Genomic DNA, 23,988 nt, shown 5'->3' with positions numbered 1-23,988 from the left:
GATGCTAGTCCAGTGAGTCTGGGATGGACCAGAAATCTCCATATTTGCCGAAGCCAGTTTGGCTCAGTAGATAGAGCATCGGCCTGCGGACTAAAAGGTCCCAGGTTTGATTCCGGTCAAGGACATATACCTTGGTTGCAGGCAGATCCCCAGTAGGGGGTGTGCAAGAGGCAGCTGATTGATGTTTCTCTCTCATCAATGTTTCTAGCTTTCTATCCCTCTCTCTTCCTCTCTGTAAAAACTCAATAAAATATATATTAAAAAAGAAAGAAAGAAAGAAAGAAAGAAAGAAAGAAAGAAAGAAAGAAAGAAAAAAGAAAAAGAAAGAAATCTCCATATTTAACCTGCCCCCTCCTGCCCCAGCAAAGTCTGAGCTGATAGTTCTCTGCTTCTCCCATGAGCAATGCTGCTTCAGGGAGTGGAGGCATTCTGCCCAGTCCCTCCCTGAGTTGAGGGGCAGAGGCCTCAGCAGGACATGGGACAGAGCCAGATGTGTCTCACAGGGGTGCAGCTTTCTTTTTGGAAGTAGAAGATTATTACTAAAAATAAGTAATTGGAAGGAAATTGCAAACCTAACCAAGTCTAGCAGAGGCAGCTCCGGGAGGCAGAGAGAAAGCATGGGAAGAGGTTTTTTTAAACCTGGGTTTAAATTCTATCTCTTCCCTTTCCTTACTCTGTGACCTGGGACAAGGCAGTCAACCTTCTTGAGCAAAATGAGGGTTCTGAAGATCCTCTCAGGGTTGGTGGAGCTCAGTGAGGCTCAGTGCAAAGGAGAGGCTTTTTAGAGGCTGTAGTATCCCAGTCTTCCTGCCCCATTTTCAAAGCTCTTCCTGAGAATAGGGCCCTGGGGAGGGAGCGGAGGGGGTTTGAGGGCTTTCCTGGCAGATGGGACTTGGGCTTTCCATGTCCCAGCTGGGAAAAATTAACATTCTTGGTAATTTAAGGAGCCAATTCTTCTTTTGGGTCCAACCTCTAATCCATGACTAATGATGAAAGACTTCTCAGGTGGAAAAATCATAGTCTTGCAAATGATACCGAATGGGATTTGGTTGTGAATTTCTTTTGCAGAGTGGACTTTTGACTAGCTAGCGCCAGGCCAGAATAACTCAGGGTCCTGGAGAAAATTAGGGGACAGGATGCCTCTTCTCCAGACAGATATATTTTGTGCCACTCACTTGTATGACATGGATTTCTCTCTCTTTTCCCTCAATATTCAAGGGTGGAGAACAACGGCCCAAAATCAGCTTGCCGGTGTCTCTCTATCTTCTGTCACAGGTATGTTTGATCATTTGCCTATTTCCCCACCACATGTAGGGGACCTTGGAATGCTGCTGCCCCTCAGAAATTTCCCAGATCACATTGCCCTATCTTCTCTTTCTGCGTCCCCCATCTTGAAATAAGATAATAAAATAAATGGGAGTTCTGTTTCTAGACACTGAGTAGAGGTGCCAGTATCTTCTTCATGGTAGTGGATGGAAATTTAACAAGAAATGAAAAACAAATCTAACCTGGCACTTAGGTAGTTGAGTTTTACTATGAGGATCGAGGTTTCCAAAACAACCAAGGAGTGTTCTAAATACCTTGGAAATGTGGACTGTCTGGGTTTTATTCATGACATTTTGAAATAAGCCCCAAACTGCAAGACTATTGTGTGCATACACACAGCGACCCTGGTTTAAAAGACTTCCACTAACAAGGCTGTTTTTAAAGGCTTTTGTCATGGTTCTAGTTCCCAGATTACCTTCTGGAAGGTATCTTGTAGCAGTTCCCAGATTTCCATCTTAAGCCAATTTGTCTGCCTCCCCCCCTAAGTGTGTTTCCTTCTTGTAATTATGTAATATTTACAAGAAGGGAAAAACTCCATGGTGACCCAGTTACATAACTTTAAAAATATTTTTATTACAAGCAGTCCAGACTTTCAGGCCATCTCATTAGACTGTCAAGTAGTCAAACGTTTGACCAGAGCTCTGTTCTCACTTCTGCAAATGGCACAGGCATTTATTTGCTTTGCTGAGAGAATGTCCTTCTAACTTGGTCCCTGGGCCATTTTGAGTTTGAGGTGGGGCTGTGTCCCATTGGCCTGAGGAGAAAGATGCAGACCGGGACTCTTCCCAACGACTCAGCCAGTTGGGCTCTGCAGTGGCCTGCTCACTGTTCACTCCTAGTGTCTTGTTCGGGGACTCTGTTTGCTTGGAGCTCTGCACTGCTGCTCACTCCTTCTGAATGCCCCTCTGTGAAACAGAGCTCAGTGCAAACCCCAGTCTCTCCTGGCAGCTTTTTCCACCACCTCATTACAAATCCGCCAGCATCTCCGCTTGGGATTCTGGGAGTCTGGCAGGACCTGAGCAGGCCAGATGCTCAGCCACAGGAATCTCACGGAACACACCCTCAGGATGCTTCAGCTGTTGGAGCCTTGCACGGGCAGGGTCTCCTCCAAGGAGTGAGGGGTCAGACCACTCCTTTACACTGAGAATCCCTTTCCTCCTTTTTCTTAGTGAAGGACCAGCAACTCAGACACCCGATTACTTGTTTCAGTAACACACAAAAAGCACAGCTTATAATCTGGTGTACCTTAACCTGAGTAACAGAGTCCTTCCTTCCCTGTGTTTTCATTTAGCCTTATTGCAATGTTGCCCAAGTGTGTGAAAACCTTGAAGCAGGTATAAACCCCATGTTCTTAAGCCTTACGTCAGATCATCCTTACCAATTATTTTACAAGCACAGACACAAAACCAAGAAAATTCACATTGACAACATTGATTTAGTATGACAGGATTCTGTCCTGCTGAAACTATACTGTCCCTGGTAGGAGAGTGTGGTGCAGGTAGTCTGGCCCGCAAACGCTTCCACACACCATGCAGTGACTGGCTCCCGCTTACATGTTTTTCTTCATCCAGAGAGCAGGAAGGAATGAGCCCTGGGTGGGTCCATAGGTGGGAATCAGGCGACTTTTGTCCAGTGGGCTCTTAGTTTGGCACTCACTGAATGTGGACTGACTAAAAGAATAACTAAATAATCATTAAGGTCACGTCCACATAAGGTGCACAGTAGGTATTTGTGGAAAGAATGAACTCAGTGATTGAGATTTGTTTTGTAGTTAAGTGTGACAATAATTTGGCCATGTGAAGGTGAGAAAATTTACCTATCTCATCATCATCATTGCTAATAGTTGAATGCCTGCCAGAGCCCCGGACATGGATAAATTCATATGTAATTTCTATGATAGTAAACATGTTTTGTATATATATGTGTGTGTGTGTGTGTTTTTAGGTAAGTAGGTAGGTCTACATTTGGTTATTCTGCCTGTACCTTTAATTTAAATTGTATTTATTTTATTTAACAGTATATTCACCCTATTCAAACAATACAAAGTGACATGTAGGGAGGGGTCTCCCTCTGAACCCTAACCCTACAGGCACCCAGTTCCACTGCCCAGAGGCAGATGGTGTTTCCGTTTCTGCCTTTAATGTGTGTGTGTGTGTGTGTGTGTGTGTGTGTGTGTGTGTTCACTTAAAAAAAATTTTTTTTTTAAGTTAAAAAGTTCAGATAGGTAAAAACCAAGTTTCTTTTCTAATTTTGTTCAGCCCCCTGATTTTTATCCCTGGAGACAACTGTAGTTACAGGGTTTTCCTCTGTCCTTCCAGAAATGTTCTCTACCAGGAGTTCTCAACTGGGAGTGATTTCAAAACCTTTCTCCCCACAGGGGATGTTTGGCAATGTCGAGATGTTTCTGGTTGTCATAACTGGGGTGGGGAGTGCTACTGGCATTTAGTGGGTAGAAACCAGAGATGCCACCAGATATCCTACAATGCGCAGGACAGCCCCACAATATAGGATTATGATCAGTAATGCCAAGGTGTGAAACCTTGTTCCATGTATATACATAAAAATAAATACATAGGTGTGTGCGCACACACCCTTTTTATATGTAAATAGTAGATAACCCTACACTGTGCTACACCGGTTTGCCTTTCCATTTTAAAGCAAAGTAGCAGGTGTGTCTGAACGAGCTTTGTGAGGCGGTTTTGAATACTCTGATTCCTAAAGCTGTTCCTCTGAATATTGGGCAACAGGGTGGGGTGGTGGGGCCACCCCTGATGGCCCCGTGCCTTCTGATTTTGCATCCTGGCACAATTCAGGCTATCTCCGGCTCGTGTGGCTTTTCTTCCCCCCAGTTTCCACACCTACCCATACTGCCATGGAATTCTGGTGTGCCGAAGCCCACCGCAGGGGTCAGCACTCATTCCAGTGGTGGATCTCTGTGCAGCCGATCCTTTGCCAAGTCCTTGATTGGAACAAGACTCACCAGCTCCTTCTTCCCGTATAACTAAAGTATTGGGCCGGTGCCTTCTAATCTTTTCATAATCGAATTTGACACTGAAATGCCTGTGGAGAGGAAAGAGTGTGCTGGTTTGGCTGCTCCTTCCCCACTGTGCTTTACTTCAGCTGGATTTGGCCTCACCCAGCCATGAGGGACAGTCTTGCTTTTAATGCATTTCCTTCCGCTGAAGAAGAGCAGCCAGCCAAATAGGCAACAGTCTGAATGAAGGGGCGGAAGGGGGTGGGGGAGAGGGCGCAACCCTAGAAGGAGAAACGTGTAACTCATTTTTCCTGAATGTCACCCATTCTTTGGATTTTGCATCACAGAGATTACTACTTAATATGGGGCTTGTGTAGCCCAGTATCATTGCAGATCAAGAAAGCAAGAGGTTGAAAGACTGCACACTTTAATACAAATCCCATTTCTTCTTTCTCACCAGGTCTTCCTCATTATACATCATGCACCCCTGGTGAACTCGTTAGCTGAAGTCATTCTGAATGGTGATCTGTCTGAGATGTACGCTAAGACTGAACAGGATGTTCAGAGAAGTTGTGTAAGTCATTAGTGTTACGACTGTTTCTAGACCCTGATAAGAAGCCATGGCTCATTTTGTTAACTTGTGTGTTTCTCTAAAACCGGAAACCAACTTTCTGCTTACAGCAACAGTGACGTCTAAACTACTATGGGATTCAGGGAACCTAATCAGAGTCTTGAAATGAATACCCAGGAAAAGCTGGGGGTCTATACCAAGAATAGACTCAGTGAATGTATGTTATTATTACTTATTTTATTTTCAAGAAAAATGATTTAAAATATAATGTTACATGCAATAAACATTAATACTTCAAGAAAAACTATTTAAATATATTGTTACATGCTGTGTGTTATTGAACATGGAATTGTCTCAGGTTGTATATTTATTTAGACACTGTTATGGGGACAAAATGAGAGAATACCTTGCCTGAGACACCAATAGCTATAGAGGCTGGTTATGGGACATCTATGTAGAGATAGGCCCCACCTGAGGGCAGTAGGGAGTGTTGGGGACTGGAGCAAATTGGAGTGTATGCGTCCTTTATGAGCAGCTGCTGTTCCACCCCAGACTGCAGTCATTCTGCAGGAATATGGATGCAATATTGCTAGGTTTTCTCATATTTCCAGAGAAGCTGGAAATCTGCATTTTGATACAAAATCTCCCAGGATTTAAATTATCACTCAACTGTGGCCTAAACAGGACATAATGTGGTTTGTGCACCTTTGTGCATTTTGTGCTCTGCCAAAGGAAAACACTGGCTGACCAGTATAATGATTTCTGAGGCTTTCCCAGCTTGGCTCCTGTGTATCTTGCCTGCCTTCACTTCTCCCCTCCTGCTCATATGTAATGAGCTCCAGGCTACCTTAGTACTGGTCCAGTTTGCTTTTCCCCAGTGTGCCCATGTTTCTGCTGTTGTACCTGTGTCCTTACCAAACCCCAAATTTGGAAGGTCCTTGCTGCTGGTTCCCCCTTAGCAAAGATCTTACCAGCTTTAAGCAGCTTATGGCAGGCATCTTGTTTGTCCGTTGTGTCTGCTGCAGTGTGGACTGAGCAGACATGTCTGAAATGAGCCCTGAGTGTAGGCACACAGGTAAAAGGCTGGCCTTGCCCTTGGGCAGTCAGTTTTATTTCCATATCTAAAGAAGTGGGTGGAGGGGGATCCTGTTGCATGAAAGGCCAGAACTGTACAGTGTACCATTTATTATGAGAGTCCCCTGTCCTTCTTGTTTTTTTGGTGTAGAATAGCTAAGCCTGGCCATTTTTCTTTAAGGGAGCATTTGAGCCTCTTAAAAGGTTCCCAGAAACTTTCTGTCCTTATTGGTGGTGGCATTAGTTCAACTGTATTGAATGGGGCCTTTTCATGGCCCCTGTGTGGCCCGTCCTCTCTTTGATTCATTCAACGAGTGTTTCTTAAGTCCTTTCTTTGCACCTGGCATCATGCTACTTCTGGGGATATAGAAAATTCTAATAGCCTCTGTCACATTGGAGCTTTACAGTACAGTAGGAGAGACAAATGTTGATCAATATACAAATAACTGTACTATCTCGAATCTTCTAAGTGCTCTAAAGAGAAGGTGTAGTGCTTGGTGAGAGGATTTAACCTAGAGATGGTGGGGGTGACAGTGTGGAGCAGAAAACACTCCCTAAATGGCCCTAATGGTCCTTGTCATGACACATGGTCTAGAAAATGTGGAGCTGACTTAGTGTTTATGACTTGGTGTTTAATGAATGCAAGTAATGGCGACAGAATCAACAGGGCTGCTGAGGACCCTGCCAGCCAGTTGGTTACTGTGGGCAAGTTGTTTCAGCCCAGATAGAAAACAGGAAGAGCAAGCCCTACTCCAAAGGGCTCCTGGTGAGGATAGGAAGAAAATACACTTAAAGTGCTATCAATTCTGCACGTTGCAACCCAGTCCTCAAAGTTGTTTGGTTTGGTCTTCATGTGGATAAAAAAAAATTTTATGAATTAAGAAGTTTCACTGAAAATTGATTTCAGGATTGTCTTGAACAGTCAGAAAATCTGGTCCCGTTGTGCATATGTTTCTGCAGGAAGCATCTCAGAGGCTGCCCCATCACATGAGGCATATGTTTGCCTTTTAGTTTCCCTAATCCCCACCCAGCCCGCACTAATTCATACTATGTTTACATGAAAAACAAGTTAGAATGTATTGGGTCCCTTTGGACTTACTTTCGTCTTGTGATTTCCAGAACCCAAGATAACTGCTAAGGCTTCATCAGAGAATGACTTCCTATGTGACACTGCTGAGGTTAGACTTGGTTTTCCAAGATAGACCCCAGAAATGGTTGGGGGTGCTAGGATTTGCAGGTGTGTGTGTGTGTGTGTGTGTGTGTGTGTGTGTGTGTGTTTAAATTGATTTTAAAGAGAGGATGGGAGAGAGAGAGAAGCATTTGATGTGAGAGAGAAACATCAATTGGTTGCCTCCAACACTCCCTGTTGTCTGGGGGATTGAATCTACAACCTGGGCATGTGCCCTGACTGGGAATTGAACCTACCACCTTTTGGTGTACTTGATGATGCTCCAAACTACTGAACCTCACTGGCTAGTACAGCAGGGTTTCTTTTTAAATTGAAATTGATTGGCATGCCCTTGTAAGAAATAATAATATTCTTTCCCTAGCTTTTCTCCATTGATAACATTTTGCAAAACTTTAAGTACCGCAAGCAGGATATTGACATTGAGATATGGGGTTTACCATTTGAGCAAAAGCTAATTGCAGAAAATTACTGGTGACTTCTCAGCTTCGGATACCCACGTTAGTCAAACCATCTAATCAAAGGGAGAATGTAGGAGATTTGTTCTTTTTCCCTATGGCCTCTGCTTGGGATGAAGGTTGTTCCACCAATGTGATAGAGGCACAGTGCTCACTGTGGTGGATTTCTGAACTGAAAATGAGATTTTTCTGAGCGTGGAATCAATTGCCATCCCAAGTGAAAGTGTCAGCTTTCTACTTCCGGTTTTTGCCTTTCCCTTGGTGTGAAATCAAAGTTTGTTGTATTCTGATGACATTTGGGAAAAGTGCAGGTAAATCTCATTTATGACTTGTTTGACAATAGTCCTGGTAAGATTTACCTTCCTTCCCTCAGAGCAAGAACAGTCTCCTATTGTTTCCTGCCTAACTCGGATGTGGTTTGGTCATACTTGTTTTAAGTTTCTTGGTCTTTTTTAACCTACTTTCTCCTTCCCGTAATTTGTAGATAAGTTACTGGTATTGCTTCATTTTTACCAGCAGACCTTTCACAAAACCAAACCAAAATTGAAGAGAGAGAAGCAGAGGGAAGAGCAGAGTTATTTGAAAAGTCTGTAATTTAGGGTTAAATTTAAAATACATCAGCATGGTTAGATAAATGTCGAATTGAAATTCATCTGTGCATTAAAATACTATGGTTCCTGCTAAGGGATAATTTCTTGCTATAATTCTAATGCAGAGCAGGTAGTATGTTTGTTTCTTGTCAGGGAAATAGAATAAGAGAACACTAATTCTGAAACTGCTAACATCTCATTATTCTTGCAATATGAACATATAGATTAGATTATGGGATATGCCTCATGACCTATAGGTATTTTTTTTTTTTTTAAGTAGGGACTTTTTTCATCCTGGGTTTCTGTGGATAGATTCCTTAGTTCTTGTATTCATTTATTCATTCATTCCTCATCAGAGACTCAATGGTGCACAAAAACAAACACACACAAAAAAATGACCCCTGCCCCCATTGGGCTTCCTATCCCCCATGGGATGACTTGGAGATGCCTGCATCACTTATGCCAACATGGGGCTTGCCAGAGAAGCTCAGTGGGCACTCACTGTAGGAATGAATGACTCAATGGGTGAACTGGTGATGGGGTCATAAGGGCCCTCGTGATGCTCTTAATGACTCTCAGAACAGAAATAGCCTCGGGGCCTACCCCTCATATGCCACCTTCTCTTTGCTCACAGGAAGGCTTTGGGGAAGGAGTGTGAGAGAGGGTTGCTGTCAGTGCTGTTCCACATTCCACCATAAGAGGCAGTCTGGTGGAGTGAGTTCTGGGCTCCTCAGATGCCAGCACCTCATTAAGCTAGTTGATCCTTAGGGCAAGTTAGTCCGCTTCTCCCAGTGTCAGTTTCCTCACCTCTGCAATTAGAATAACAAACATGGATTTTTTAGAGAGGATTAAATGCAGCATAAAATGGTTATTCCAAAACCTGGCACACATCAAGACATACATGTTAGATGGTATCATTATCATGGTTTCTTAGTTTCTAAGGCTGAAATACAACCCTGTGTCCCCTACTTGGGACCTTTCTTCTGGATATGATTAACAGAGACTACTCAGTGCACCTTTAGGGAGGTGCCTTATGACCAGACACAAAGACACGGAGGGCCAAATGTTAGCAACAATGACAACATGATGACAGCACTAATAGTAAATGTGGCCATTTAGTGGCAGTGGTCTGAGCCCTCAGTGTGCATATGATCTCTGGAAAGTACAAATACTTAACCAATTAATGTGCATTGGCTGGCTATGAATTCAGAAAGAGGAAGAATTCGGGCAAAATAGTCTTGCTTGCCGAAACTGGTTTGGCTCAATGGATAGAGCATCAGCTTGGGGACTGACGGGTCCCGGGTTCGATTCTGGTCAAGGGCATGTACCTTGATTGTGGGCATATCCCCAGTAGGGGGTGTGCAAGAGGCGGCTGATCGATGACTCTCTCTCATCAATGTTTCTAACTCTATCTCTCTCCCTTCCTCTCTGTACAAAATCAATAAAATATATTTTTTTAAAAATAGTCTTGCTTGTCCCAAAATGAATATGCTGACTGACTGTAGACATCAATTCAACCAGTTGTGTTGGTCACCAACTGACTCTCTGGGGATCCTAAGGGTTGAGCTTATACCTAGAACGTTAGCTGCCTGTTCTCTGCGTGACCCCCATCCTTCCTGGGAGCTGGGCCCTCTGCTGGCAGAACACTTTGCCAGGGCATGGCCTGCGGAGCTGGCAGCTGAGAAAGTAGCAGCCTAGCTTCTCTGGCCTGTGTTTTTGCAGAAGCAGCATCAGGGCCTTGGGGCTGTGGCTTCAGGGCTCCTTCCACACCAGGCTTGAGTCAGACAGCAGCAGAGCAGAATAGACCCCCGGAATGGAGTTCCCCCAAATCTTTCAGTGATCCTGACCATCTTTGTGAGCCCTAGTTAGTCAGTGCTGGTTCTAAAGGACAGACCTTCTTCTTCCTGAGAGTGTAATAGGCTTCAGGGAGATGGTTGATTGTGAACACTGAAGGGAACAAAAAAATAGGCTTCTATAAACCAAGGGCTTTATTTGCCACAATTGCAAACATTACCGCAAAAAGAATTAGAATTCATGTTTATTCTAGCTTTTTGCAGGGGCCGTTGTGGTCTATCCATAATCCCTCAATGGAATTACCGCTCCCAGGCACCATTGTTGCCTGCAGGGATGTTGAGTGTGGCAGCTCTGGTTCACATGTAAGATCAAAGAGAATTTCAGGTGCAGCATCTTCCACATATCAAGTAGGGCAGCATTGTAGATAAAAGACCTTCTACAAAAAGTCGCCTCTCCCTTCCTCCTGTGCAGAAAGTGTGGGGCTGGACAACTAATAAAAGTCCCATAGTATAGAGGTTCACTGAGGGACAGCTTTTATTTAACCAGGGCTACAGGTGACTGGACCTGAGGGCCCAGGGATGCTGCTTCTGGTTCATTGAGCCAGAGAAGGGCTAAGGGTTCTCGGATGGACTGGTCACATCCTGGAGAAGCCAACAGGGAAGAACAGAATGGGCGAAGTGGGGTGGGGTGGAGAAGGTTCTGTGACTCAGGTTGTAGCTGGCTTTTCTGTGTCTGCCTGGAAGCATGACACAGAATGGGCTAGGGTGGCCACAAGGCTGGAGAAGGATGTGAGGTAGTATCATGCCCCCTGCTGAATGAGTCTGCACTGAGAATAGTCTACATTCAGCCATTGATGAGTTCTTGAAGGTTTCTGCTAAAATCAGGAAAATCCAGGGTGAGGACAGAAAAAGCAGGCATCCACCACTTCTGGTGTCTCTACTCTGGGGCTTTGTCAGTTTTCATCAGCAACCTGGCTCTTTTGGGCATTTGAGGTTTTTTTTAAACTAGACTTTGAGTACCTTGAAGCCGGGTTAGCATTATTCATTTATCTAGTCAACTAATTATTGAGCATGTACCAATAATGAAAACAAAGACCTCTGACCTCCAGGAGCATCTGTTGTAGTGGAAAGAGTGAGGGGAACAGTAACACTTTAGTAATAAAATATCAGCATGCAGGAGGTACTCTAGAAAAGCGGCAGTGGTGAAGCAGCTAGAGGAGGGGCAGTGCTAGGATGCAGTTCTCCCTAGGGTGGCCAGGCCAGGCCTCACTGAGAAGGTGACATTTGAGCAAAGACTTGAAGGAAGTGAGGGACCACATCATGTAGATATCTGGAGGAAGAGCATTTCAGCCAGAAAGAACAGCAAAGACCAGGGCCTGGTGTGTTGGAGCAACAAAAAGGAGCAGAGCGTTGAGACAGAGCGAGTAGTAGGGAGGGGAATGAGGGTCCAAAGTATATGGCACCTTGTAAGTCATTGGAGGAATTGGAAGTTTTTACTGCGAGAACATCATAACTTTTGTGTCTCCAGTGTTTAGCATGGTTCCTGTAGTAGGTATCGATTGTCTTGAAATAACAATCTCATTGAGGGAATCAAGCACCTTGTCTCTAATGAGCCAAGGAAATACAGTCTTGGTCAGTACAAAGTCCTCCGCCAGGAAACTTGACTTTGCTTGGGGCGCTTTGCCTGATAGGAGGCTGAGGGACTGCACATGGGCCATTCCATTCACTTTTCTCTCTGGGTGCTCCTGTGATTTAATGCCAGTGCACTGGGAGGTGAGTGGTGTGAGTCACTCATTGCCCAACTGACAGTAGACATGGCAGGTGGGTAAAACGCATCCCCGGAGATGGTTAGTGGGGTTTCCCCTGTGAGTTCTGAGACCCTGGCTGGCCCGAGTGACTGCCCACTGCCCACTCACCTCAGTGCTCATAATCTTACTTTAGGGGCCTTCCTGGTAACCTCCAGCCAGGCATGGGGACCGGTTCTCAAAACCTTCATGAGCAAAGGTGAGAAAAAGTACGTTAATTAACTCAAAACAGTATTATTCTGGGTGACACTTAAACTCTGGATGGGCCATTCCTTAGTAAGAGCAGTGCTCATTTGTTGAGCATTTACTGTGTGCCAGGCTGGCTAGCTTGCTCCCCTTCTCTCCCTCCCACAAGGATTTTTGGAGCACCCACACATTCCCTGCCTCAGGGAATACAGGATGAACAAGGTAGATGAGGTTCCTGTTCCAACATTCTGGTTGGAGGAAGCAATAAACAAATGTGTCAACACAGATTTTAAGATTGGATCTAGGAAGAAATAAAAAACAGGTTTGGTTGGAACCACAGAAGATCGCAAATAGCCATAGTAATCTTGAGGAAGAAGAGCAGAGGCTCATCATAATCCAGAGGGAGGTGGTCTTATCTCACATTCTGCATGAGGAAGCGGACACCCCCAGAGGTTAAGTGGCCATTAGTTGCAGGGAGTACAGGTGTCCAGCCCCAAATCTTCATGCCCTTTCTATTTTGTGTCCTATGTCACCATCTACAACGATAGTCACTTCCAATTTAGCATGAGACCAAATGTTTTGGGTACCTGAGAGTCACCAATATTTCACAGTCCATTGTCTCTTTTTAGAGAACAAGACAAGGAAATACCGAATAAGTGCTTGGCATGTCATTGTTTAATGAAAGAGTACATTTTATTTTGCATGAGGGTTGAACATGCCTCTTCAGTCATAAATATCTTGCAGTTAATTAGCTCTTGATTGGATGCTTGATGTGGCATTGAGGAGAACAGAGAAGATGACCTTGAGTGGGACAGGCTAGCGGGATGAGGCTGGTCCCTTGCAGACCCAGCAGCACCTCAGAGGTTGCTTTCTAGGAAGTCACAGCACTGTCTTGATGTTACCTGATTTCTCACAAGGAGTGCTGAGCAAGTGTGCAGTGCGAGTCTCCTGAGCTCTGAGATTCTTTTGATTCCAGATAAATAGACATTTCTTTGGTTTATGCCTCTGCTGCTGCAATGCTTCCTGATAATTGGCCAATTCATGGAAAAGAATGCCATGCTCCTCTTGTTAATGGAAGTGGCCTGTTACCTCTTCATGTTTTCCCCCTTGCTGCATTTTATTTTCCCCATTAAATTTGGCAGCGTTGCCCAGACGCCTCGCTGATGTGGTTGCGATTGTGCATTCTGGACACGTGCTTGGGCTTTGGTTCAGCAGCCCCACATTACTCAGGGTTTGGCATGTAGCGCTCCCACCCATACATCACGCTGGAGTTTATTCTGTCTGATGTGTGCTTGCTGATCACCTCATTCTGGAATGAGAAGAGGCTCACTCTGCTGCAATTATCAGCCCATTTCCTTCTGAGCCAGTTGCAAAGCCGGGCTGCAGTGCCATTGGTTACGATTGGTGTAAACCTGGGTCACCGTGACCCCCATGACATTGGAAGCTCTGTGTATTTGAGACAAAAATGGGAAACAGTTATACATTGTGGTCTGTCATAATGATAGTCAGCGGATCACCTAATGAGTGGTACGTAAACCATCTCTGAGCTCTGGCTGCCTGCTCCTCTGATTTGTGTGACCCAGTGTTATGCCTTTTACACCAGTCCTTTGGGGGCTGGCCCACCTGGGAAGCTCAGCAAGCCCTTGTTGCAGGGGATGAGTGTTTGAGCAGTGCGACAGAGGGTTTGAACACAGGGTGCCTAAAGCTGCACTTTCTGGGTTCTAATCCCAACTATGCTCTCACTAGCTGGTGACCCGGGCTGACAAGTTCCACGCTGTCTGCAGCTCCTTGCCCCAGTCAATTGGAGGAGGCAGTGTATGTGCTGGGCACATTTCAGATGCTCACTAGGTATTACTGATCATTGTTATTTCAAAAAATAACAAGAAAGTGTGCTACCACTTGCCACTACACAGCAGCTCTAGATGGGAGAACGCTAATTGAGGCCCTTTTGATGCACATGGAAACTGAGGCCCATAGAGGAGAAAGTAGTGAGCAGCACAGCCAGGACTCAAATCAGGTGAGTGGGGCACAAAGCCCAGGCTCCAGCTTCCATGTCCCTGACAATCCCATGCCGTGTGTGCTGTACACCCCACCAGTCCCAGCCCCAAGGCTGGAGATTGGGAAGGTTGGCCAGTGCCCGAGAGCACTTGGGGAGTCTAGGCTGCTAACAAACCAGAAAACTGGTGAACAGTAAGTTGGTAGGGAGTCAAGTTTAAAACAGAGAGTGTGATTGTTTTTTAAAGGTTAGCCCTCCCCTCCATGTCTTCCATCCTAGTGATCTGTTTGCCAAGGGTGGAAGGTAAATGACTATTTCTAGTGTGCCCCTTCATGGCAGGCAGTATGCCAGGCATTTTTGCATTCAGGATCTCATTTCAGCCTCACGGCATCATGCGATGGAGTTGCTCTTGTCCCTGTTTTACACATGAGGAAAGTGAGGCTGATTTGATCAGGATCACTTGGCCAGTAAGCAGGTCTGAGGTCTAGTCTCAGATCTGCCCTTATGTTTGGTATTTTTTTTTTTTTTTTGTTAGTCAATATGGCTGCCTCTTTTTTTTTTTTTTTTTTTTAATTGATTATGGTCTCACATAATTGTCCTTATTCCCCCATTCCCATCCCAAACCCCTCCCTAGATATGCCCCCTCCCCCCAACTCCCGTTGTCCATGGCCACTGGCTAGGCCCATATGTATGCACACAAATCCTTTGGTTGATCTCTTCCCCTTACCCTCATCCTCCCTTACTTTCTCTCTGAGGTTTGAGAGTCTGATCGCTGCTTCTCTTTCTCTGGGTCTGTTTATGTTGTTCATTATTTCCTCTAGATGTGTGAGATCATGTGATCCAAGAAATACCCTTGTAAGAACCTAAACTGCAACAAGCCATAATGGTTATGCTGAGAGGCAAATGAATCAGTCTGTAGTGAGTTCCTTTCTGGGCCAACAGTTCTTTTGAGTTCCAATTTCAATGCCAGATAGTTTCTTATGTGTACATGTCAGCCATGATATTTCAGATCTGGTTGGTGGACAAATGATGGTAATGCAGATCCGCCTGTCTCTGGTTTGGTCCTGGGCATCCTTCAGCAACCCGCAGCTGCTGTCTGCTGGTATGCTGAGGCATCGTCAGCATCTTCCATCTCTGAATTGTGTCTCTTCTGTCTTCATGGCTGAAGCGCTTCTGTCTATTCCTCTCTGTTACAGGATTCCAGATGGTCTCGAAGTTGTTTTCTGAAAATATACAAACATATTCTCGACCAAAAGTTAATAAAGGGATATTTTCTTTAAATTTGATTTGGGATTCTTTTCCATTCCCTCCCTCCCCCCCCCCCCCAAAAAAAAAAAATGATTCCCCCCTGGCTTGTTTTGTCACCATGTGTGTATTTTCATGGGTATCTTGCTATTAGCTTTTCGAATGAAGGTTAATTTTTCTAAAGCACAAATTTTTTAGATGTAAATTATTCTCAGGATATTTTTCCTTACATGATATTCTTCCACTATCACCTCCTTTTTTACTTTAATAAGAAACTTTTGGAAATTTTATACTGTAGTCTTGATAGCTTTTACATTTTAACTTATTTGCGCTACACTATGACTGCTTTAGGTTCATAACATGTCGTACAATTTTACGGTGGGACGCTCTGCCAATAAGAATTTTTGTTAACCCTTTAGTTACAGCTTTTTGAACAGTACAATCAGGTTTTTTTAGAATATTCATTTATTTCCATTAGCCACATTACTTTCCTCTGAGAAATTGGCTACCATTCATCTTAGTTCTAATCCCTTAACAAAGCTGTTTGAACAAAAAGGCTTTCGTTGCTTTTTCAGAAGGTGAGTGAGCTAAGCCTGGGAGAGCCTGGAAGGTGAGCTCCCTTCGCATCATCATTGTGGCCACTCCTATAGATCCAGACAGGATTCTGGGACAGGATTCACCTGTCCTTTCCCTAACTGCCCCCTCTAGCTACCAATCTCTTTTCCCCTCTTTTTCTCCTCTCCATCGCACCACTGAGTAGGCACAAAGAAACACACCCAGCACTATCTGCCAGGTGCCGAGGCAGGAGCACCCCAGCATCACATCCCAGGCCATGTGCAGCACGAGTTCCTTCACGAACAGCTGGCTGGAGAGGCTGCCCAGATGGCCCAGCACCACCTCCTGACTTCCCATGTGCATGCCGCCATCTGGGGAGCTGGCCAAGCACATTGTGTCCCAGGATATGGCAGCTGTCACCAAGCACACCCGTTCCGGGTGACTGGCCTAGACAAATACAGGCTGGAACTCTGAGCTGTCCTTCCTCGCATTCTCTTCTGTTCCTGAGTGTTCTGGTGAACTGTTAATATGCAAGACTCCATCAGTCATTTCCTTCTCTGTGAAGCCCTTTTAACTGTCCCCTCTCCCCTTCCTTCCTGGGACAGTTCCCACTCCTTCCTTTGTGCCCCAATGACCTTTCCCACCTAGTTTCCACCTAGGATGCATGACGTTACATTGCCTGCTCCTGGCTGGATTGTGAGCGCTACGAAGGCGTGATCTTGGCTTCTTTGCTCTCAGCCCAGCACTTGGTATCTAGTCTGGGCTCAGGGAGTGACTAGGTCCGCCCCTGGTGCCTGCAGTGAATCCAGCCTCCCAAGTTGTTTGATTGGCTCCTAGCTTGTATTTAGGGCATTACGATAATCTGACTTTATTGAAAATCCTTTAGGTAAATGTTGTTTTAATTGAGGGATAATATAATAAAAGTGCAGTATCTTATGTGTACTGCTTGATGGCGTTGTAATATGATCACATTTGTGTGTAATTCAGGTCAAGCTAGGAAATATTCTGTCATCCATGCAGCTCCTTCTCAGTCTGTAACCAACACCTCCCCTCCCCCAGCTAATCACCAGTCTGATTTCCAAGGTGGTTTTATTGTAAAGGCATTTGAATATATTTTTTTAATTGATTTTTTTTACAGAGACGAAGGGAAAGGGATAGAGAGTTAGAAACATCGATGAGAGAGAAACATCGTTCAGCTGCCTCTTGCACATTCCCTACTGGGGTTGTGCCCGCAACCAAGAACCTGGGACCCTTCAGTCCGCAGGCCAATGGTCTATCCACTGAGCCAAACCAGTCAGGGCTATTATAAAGGCATTATTAAAAATTGTGGTGAAATATATATAACAAATACCATTTATAATGGATAAGTATTCAGTTCAGTGGCATTTAGGTACATTCCTTCAAAATATTTTTTACATTTAAATGGCACCGGTCATACTTTCTTGTGGTAAAACAACTGAATGAAACAGAAGCAACTAGAGTAGAAAGTGAAAGTTCCCCCAACATCAGTATCATCCTCAGAAGGAACTGCTATTTTCAGTTTGTATATCCTTTTAGACTTTGCTTGGTGTAATGATATCTATCCACACAGGAAAACATGAGATATATGTGCATATTTTAAATCTATAATTTTGTTTAGAATCCTTGATTCACTGATTGTACCAAGCTTGATCACGTGCAGTCAGAGCAACTCCATCACCTGCTGCCATGGGGCTGAAATGAGGTCCTGAGTGCAAAAATGCCTGGTAGGGGGCAGGCCCAGGCCTAGTGGAGGGCGTTCTGTTTGACATCTGGGCATCAGCTGCCTCTCCTCATTCACTCGGATACCTGGGCCATGCATGCTTCCATCCTTCCTACTGACTTCTTGCTCCTGACCCCTCCTGCTATCCTTGCAGGACCTGCTCTCAAATCCTGCAGTACCTGAAAGGCCTTAGTTATCTCTGACCTCTAGGAAGTCACTGCAAGTATTCAACTTTAAACAAGGACCAAAGCCTTAGGTTGGCGGATGAAGGCTGGTGGAAGGCAGGCAGGAGCAGACACTGTAGGGAGCAGTTTAGCCCTTAGGCCACCCCTGAAATCACATTGTTGGCTTTCAGCTGGCCCTGACCCCAGAAACCAGCCTAAATTCCAGCCAGAATCCAAGGCTTCCCTCCTGCACCCCCCAATTGGGCACTGGCCCAATCCGTGGTGAGCAAGCAGGGCCCAGGATCTCAATGCTCCTCCCACAGCTCAGGCTCCTGGTCCCTATGAGGTGAGCCTTAGGTGAAACCCCACCTGCGGCCTCTGGGAAATACCTTATTTCAGAACATTTTTCTCTGAGGAATGTATGGTATGCTTTCTTTCTTTCTTTCTTTCTTTCTTTCTTTCTTTTTTTTTTTTTTAAATATATTTTATTGATTTTACACAGAGAGAGGAATTGAGAGGGACAGAGAGTTAGAAACGTCGATGAGAGAGAAACATCGACCAGCTGCCTCTTGTACACCCCCCACTGGGGATGTGCCGGCAACCAAGGTACATGCCCTTGACCAGAATCGAACCCGGGACCTTTCAGTCCGCAGGCTGACGCTCTATCCACTGAGCCAAACCGGTCCCAGCATGTGCTTTCTTTATGGGAAGAAAATCTCAAGCCTTCTGATTTTTTTTACTTATAAGTGGGCTTTGCCACTTTCGGTTAGTTTCATCACACCTGCTTTTCCTCTGAGCGAAGTTCAGCTCCTGAGGATGTCGGGCAACTTTTTTCTTTCCTTCCGCCCTCTTTTTTTTGTTTTGTTTTCTCCTGCACTTTGAATACAGTATAGTACAGGCAGCCACAAATTCACTCAACAGCCCATCCCATCGAGGCCCTGCCCTGTTCCAGGCACCTGGTTTAGTGTTGAGAGCACAGTGGGAGTAGGCTGGACCAAGACCCCTACCCTGAGAGCTTTCCATCTGTAACATCGGGAATTATCCAATGCAACAAGGAGATTCCTAGGAGGCTGGCAGCCACAACATCTTGAACAGAGCAGCAGAAATTATCTCGAATCTCTGCCTGTTTCACAGCCAAGCCCTATCAGCTTCTCCATGGTAACTGGGTTTTGATGTTGTTAATACTAAGGGGGGGGGGGGGGGAGAGATCAGGTTTCTACGTTTTTTATTTTTTTAAATATATTTTTTATTGATTTCAAAGAGGAAGGGAGAGGGAAAGATAGAAACATCAATGATGAGAAAGAATCATTGATTGGCTGCCTCCTGCCCATCCTCTTCTGGGAATTGAGCCTGAGACCCTGGCATGTGCCCTTGACTGGAATTGAATCCGGGACCCTTCAGTCCATAGGACGACACTTTATCCACTGAGTCAAACTAGCTAGGGCAAAAAATTAGACTTTTTAAAATAGAAGAGGAAGAGGGAAAATAATTCCATAATTCCAATATCCAGATGATCCTTGTTGAACTTTTTAAAAAGTTAACATGCATGCGTGATTAGAAATTTCAGGAGAGAGAACCAAGATGACGGCCTTGGTAAGCACCTAAGCTGCCGGCTCGCACAACAATTTCAAAAGAACAACTAAAATTAGAATGGACATCATCCAAAATCACAGGAAAGTTGGCGGAGTAGGAAATCTAGAAAGAAGAAGAGAGGCACACAGATCGGATTGGGAGCCGCGGAGCACTGAGGTAGGGTGATGCGCATGCAGAGAGGAAGTTCGGCTGAATGCCTGGCTGGCGGGAGGGGAAAGGAAGTCCCGATTGCACTGAACCCTTTCCAACTGCACTGAACCCCAACCTTGGCCGAAACCCTGTGGACCCAGGCTCATACGGGTGGAGTCTGGACTGTAGAGAAAGGCAACCAGAGACTCAGAGACTGGGAGACTGGGGGAGCCGGGAGCCGCAGCAGGCAGGGTCTACAGTTGCACGCAAGTGAGTGTGCACAGAGAAGTCTGGCCGCTCAAGTTGCCGCGGCCTCTCCATAGCAGGAGTCAGAAGCTCCAGACTACAGAGACCAACCCAATTCCAGGTGAGCCCCTCGGGCACCCACGCCCTTGGGGAATCTGGGATGGTCAGGCGGAAACTCAGGGGAGCCTCAGAAGGCAGAGGTCAGGCGGAAACTCAGGCGAGCACACAAGGGCAGGGCTGACGGGAAGCCAAGACTGTTAGCTCAGCCCTGAGACTCTGCCCCATCCAACCTGAGCACAGAGGCTTTTGCAATTTTGCAAGTCTGATCCTATAAAACTGTCTCCAATACAGAAGGTATCTCAGAGTAGACACAGCTGATACTCACATTCAGTTGGCCTGAAGATCAATTCCTCCCAGGGATACCAACAACAATCAAGACTTAACTACAACAAGGCTGTACACGGAGTCCACAAAGGGGAGCACCAAGAGTGTCTACCTCAGGTAACTGGAAAGGCTAACCCCCTGGGCCATATAGGACACCAAACACACAAAGCCATCCTACCAACTCTGGGAAGCAGTGAAAATGCTGAGACAAGGAAATAGATCTCAAACGAAAGAGATGGAGGATATAGAATTCAAAACCACAGTTATAAGGTTTCTCAAGAATTTCCTAGAAAAGGCCGATAAATTTAATGAGACCCAACTAAAAATTAAGCATAAACTGACTGAAATGGAAAATATTATGCAGAGATCCAACAGCAGAATGGAGGAACACAAGAATCAGGTCAAAGATTTGGAAAACAAAGGGCCAAAAGACACTCTTCTGGAGAAGCAAGAAGAAAAGAGAATCCAGAAAGTTGAAGATAGTGTAAGGAGCCTCTGGGACAACTTCAAGCATACCAACATCAGAATTATGGGGGTGCCAGAAGAAGAGAGAGTGCAAAATACTGAAAACCTATTTGAAGAAATAATGTTAGAAAATTTCCCCCACATGGTGAAAGAAATAGACTTACAAGTACAGGAAACGTATAGAACCCCAAACAAGAGGAATCCAAAGAGGACAATACTAAGACACATCATAATTAAAATGCCAAGGGCAAAAGACAAAAAGAGGATCTTACAAGCAACAAGAGAAAAGCAGTTCGTTACCTATAAGGGAGCACCCATTGGATTATCCAACTATCCGGTGATTTCTCAACAGAAACTATGCAAGCCAGAAGGGAGTGGCAAGAAATATTCAAAGTGATGAATAGCGAGAACCTACAACCAAGATTACTGTATCCAGCAAAATTATCATTCAAAATTGAAAGGCAGATAAAGAGCTTCACAGATAAGAAAAAGCCAAAGGAGTTCATCAGCAAACCACTATTATATGAAATGCTGAAAGGTATTATTTAAGAAGAGGAAGAAGAAAACAAGATAAAAATTATGATCAACAAATATATATATATAAACAAGTGAATCTAAAAATCAAGTGAATTAAAAATTTGAGGAACGGAAAAAACTGGTGAATGTAATAGAATCAGGGGCAAAGAAAGGGAGTGGATGGATAATTATCAGAGGGAAAGAGGTGTGGGAGTGCAGGAAGAGACTGGATTAAAATCGTACACCTTTGGATGAGGACAATGGCAGGGGGGAGGTAAGGGCAGAGGGTGGGGCGGGAACCGGGTGAAAGGGAGCTATGGGCGGGGGGGGGGGGGGGGGGGGGGGGGGGGGGGGGGGGGGGGAAGGAACATTTGTAATAATATGAACAATAAAGATTTATTTAAAAAAAAAAAAGAAATTTCAAACCTAATGAAAGGTTCAGAAAAGAAAAATTTAAGTGCACTTGTGTGGCTGGACGCAAACAGTCCTGCCTCCTCCTTTCTTCCCTCAAAGATGAAATTTTAATATTTCTACATTCTTAATGCAGCTTTCCAAGAAAATTGTGTTTCCAACTGGAGCCTTTGAAAAGCTTTACCTGAAAGGGGTCGCAATGTGTCCCTCGTTCTTGCCTTTTCATCCTAGTGCTGTTTCTGTATCAGTTCACCACACTATGGGCAGACCGTAATTACCTAACCACTCCTTGTTGATGGACATTTAGGTTATTTCCAGCAGTTTACTAGGTAGGTTACATTTTAAAGGTTTGAAATTCCCCCAGCAAGCATGCCTTCCCTTCTTCCACTCCCCAATGCCCGGTCACCGAGAAAAGCAGATCCCTTTGGAAAGTTTTAAAATTCATTCTCATAGTTGATTTTTTTTTTTTTTTTAATGTAGACAGGGAAAAGAAGGTAACTTATTCTTATGTTGGATGCTTACTGTATTGACAGGCTCTGAAAAGAACTTTATGTCCATGATTTCATTAGTAATGTTTTAGACCAGGAACCTGAAGGTCAGGGAGGACTCATAGCCAAAGTGAAGTTCAGCTATGGTTCACACATGGATCAGTCTGCGCTTTGTGCACCACCTCACTTCCCTTAGTTCTGTCCATTGTTCTGTGCCTCTGCATCCACACAGAGCTAAGGGCCAGTTTTCTACATCCATCCTTGTGAATTTCTGCTTGGAACTTCCAACTGGGTGGTGTTTTGCCCCGTGCTTGATCTTGGTTTTCTGTTTCTGAGAGCTTTGGTTATGATGGCATGCTCTAATATTCACTGGGAGTAAGCAGTGATCAGAGGAAGCTGTACTTCATCTCAGGGCCCTAACTTACCGGGTACAGGTCCTTCATGAGAGAATGGGGGCATCTGGGGCTGCATTCGATCACTCGGCATCCCAAGTGGGCTCTGATGGATGCTGTCTGTCAAGCGGTGCACGCTCACTCGGAATGCCCTGGGCTCTTGGTGGGTGGTGTCTCTAATTCGCTCTCTGGATTTCCTAGAATCATGTCTCGATTTATCATTTTTATGGATGAATAATCCTAAGTGGGTAAATAAAAATTAATGTTTGTATTTGGATGCTAATTTAGCTTTCAATTACGTTTTGTTTTGAGTGTTATTGAAATTAATTTGTGTTCCTTGAGCACATTCTACTTATTGGCTAGATACAATGGCCCCCAGAATACAGCTGGTCATTGTTGGGGATAAATTCAGAAGATGGATAAACCATATCAAGATAATGGAAAAGTTTACTTGAAAACTTTCCTCTTTCTAAATGACAGAATGATGTCTGACCATTATCCAGATCCTGAAAAGAGAAAAACACTTCCATGAGAATCCTGCCCCAAACAAATCAGGCTGTTTTCCTTTGTCTTTGCCCTTTTCTAATCCTGGTCCATTTGCAGGTAAATACTTTTGAGGGAGTACTAAATGGAACGGAGTCTGAGCTCCAGGTGAAGCACTGCTATTTTAGGAAGAGCTTGGGGTTGGGATTGGGCAAACTTCTATCAAAATTCTGACTCTGCTGCTCAGTAGCTGTGTGACACTGGGCAAGTCACTTCACACTTCTGAGCCTCTATTTTCTCATCTATGAAGTGGGACTGATAATCCCTATATCTCCTGGTTGTTGTAAGGACTGAGATAAACCATGTTTTCCAGAATATGGGACATGAACCACTGGTGTCACAACAGGCCTTCATTTCTCTTAGAAGCCTTCTGACTTTCTAGGGAAAAGTTCTTTGGAGTAAACTTCCTTTGGGTATGGAGCTTTAATGCCTCACCAATACCTGCTCCCCTTCTAAAGAAAGCCAATGTTTGGCTCATTCAGTTACCTTGCTTTTCTTTTCTGTTATTTTTATAACTTTTATAATAGCAAGGTACACTGGTGTTTCATTTCCTTTAGTGACACACCAATTTATTTCTTTTAAAACAAAGTACAGACAGTCCTCGGGCTACGTCAGACGTACGTCATTGCGTGGTTACGTCGCCGTCTCCCATTTATTTATATATTAAAAAAAGTTTCATCATTTCGACATATGTACATATATGCTTTATGGTTTTTTTATTATTTACTAGAGGCCCGGTACACAAAATTCGTGCACGGGTTGGGGGTGTCCTCAGCCCAGCCTGCACCCTCTCCAATCTGGGACCCCTCAAGGGGTCCCCTGCCAGCCTGTTTGTCCCCAACTTCCCTCCTCTGCCGGCCTGGTCACCCCTAACTGCCCTCCCCTGCAGGGTTGATTGCCTTCAACTGCATCATGTGGTGGCCATCTTGTGTCCACTTGGGGGCAGGATCTTTAAAAACATGGGGGCCTCCATCTTGTGTATTAGAGTGATGGTCAATCTGCATATTATTCTTTTATTAGATAGGATACAGGCCTGGTGCACAGGTGGGGCCAGCTGGTTTGCCCTGAAAGGTGTCTCGGATCAGGGTGGGGGTTCCCTTGGGGCATGGGGTGGCCTGAGTAAGGGGCCTGTGGTGGTTTACAGGCTGGCCACACCC

General features: G+C 44.8%; 1 protein-coding gene across 12 annotated transcripts in view; it reads left to right on the top strand.

Moving 5' to 3' along the window:
• Positions 1 to 23,988, top strand: part of CLEC16A (C-type lectin domain containing 16A) — a 225,113-nt gene that overhangs the window by 35,655 nt on the left and 165,470 nt on the right. For all 12 annotated transcript variants that reach the window (XM_036411080.2, XM_036411083.2, XM_036411076.2 and 9 more), the window contains 2 exons: positions 1,219 to 1,275; positions 4,761 to 4,874. In XM_036411080.2, the coding sequence (XP_036266973.1) occupies positions 1,219 to 1,275; positions 4,761 to 4,874 (171 nt within the window). The remainder of the gene's footprint in view (positions 1 to 1,218; positions 1,276 to 4,760; positions 4,875 to 23,988) is intronic.

The sequence above is a fragment of the Pipistrellus kuhlii genome, unplaced genomic scaffold, assembly GCF_014108245.1.
Source record: "Pipistrellus kuhlii isolate mPipKuh1 unplaced genomic scaffold, mPipKuh1.p scaffold_m20_p_4, whole genome shotgun sequence".
In the NCBI taxonomy this organism is placed as follows: domain Eukaryota; kingdom Metazoa; phylum Chordata; class Mammalia; order Chiroptera; family Vespertilionidae; genus Pipistrellus; species Pipistrellus kuhlii.
The sequence above is the reverse complement of the archived record's forward strand: the minus strand, read 5'-3'. Positions and strand labels throughout refer to the sequence as shown.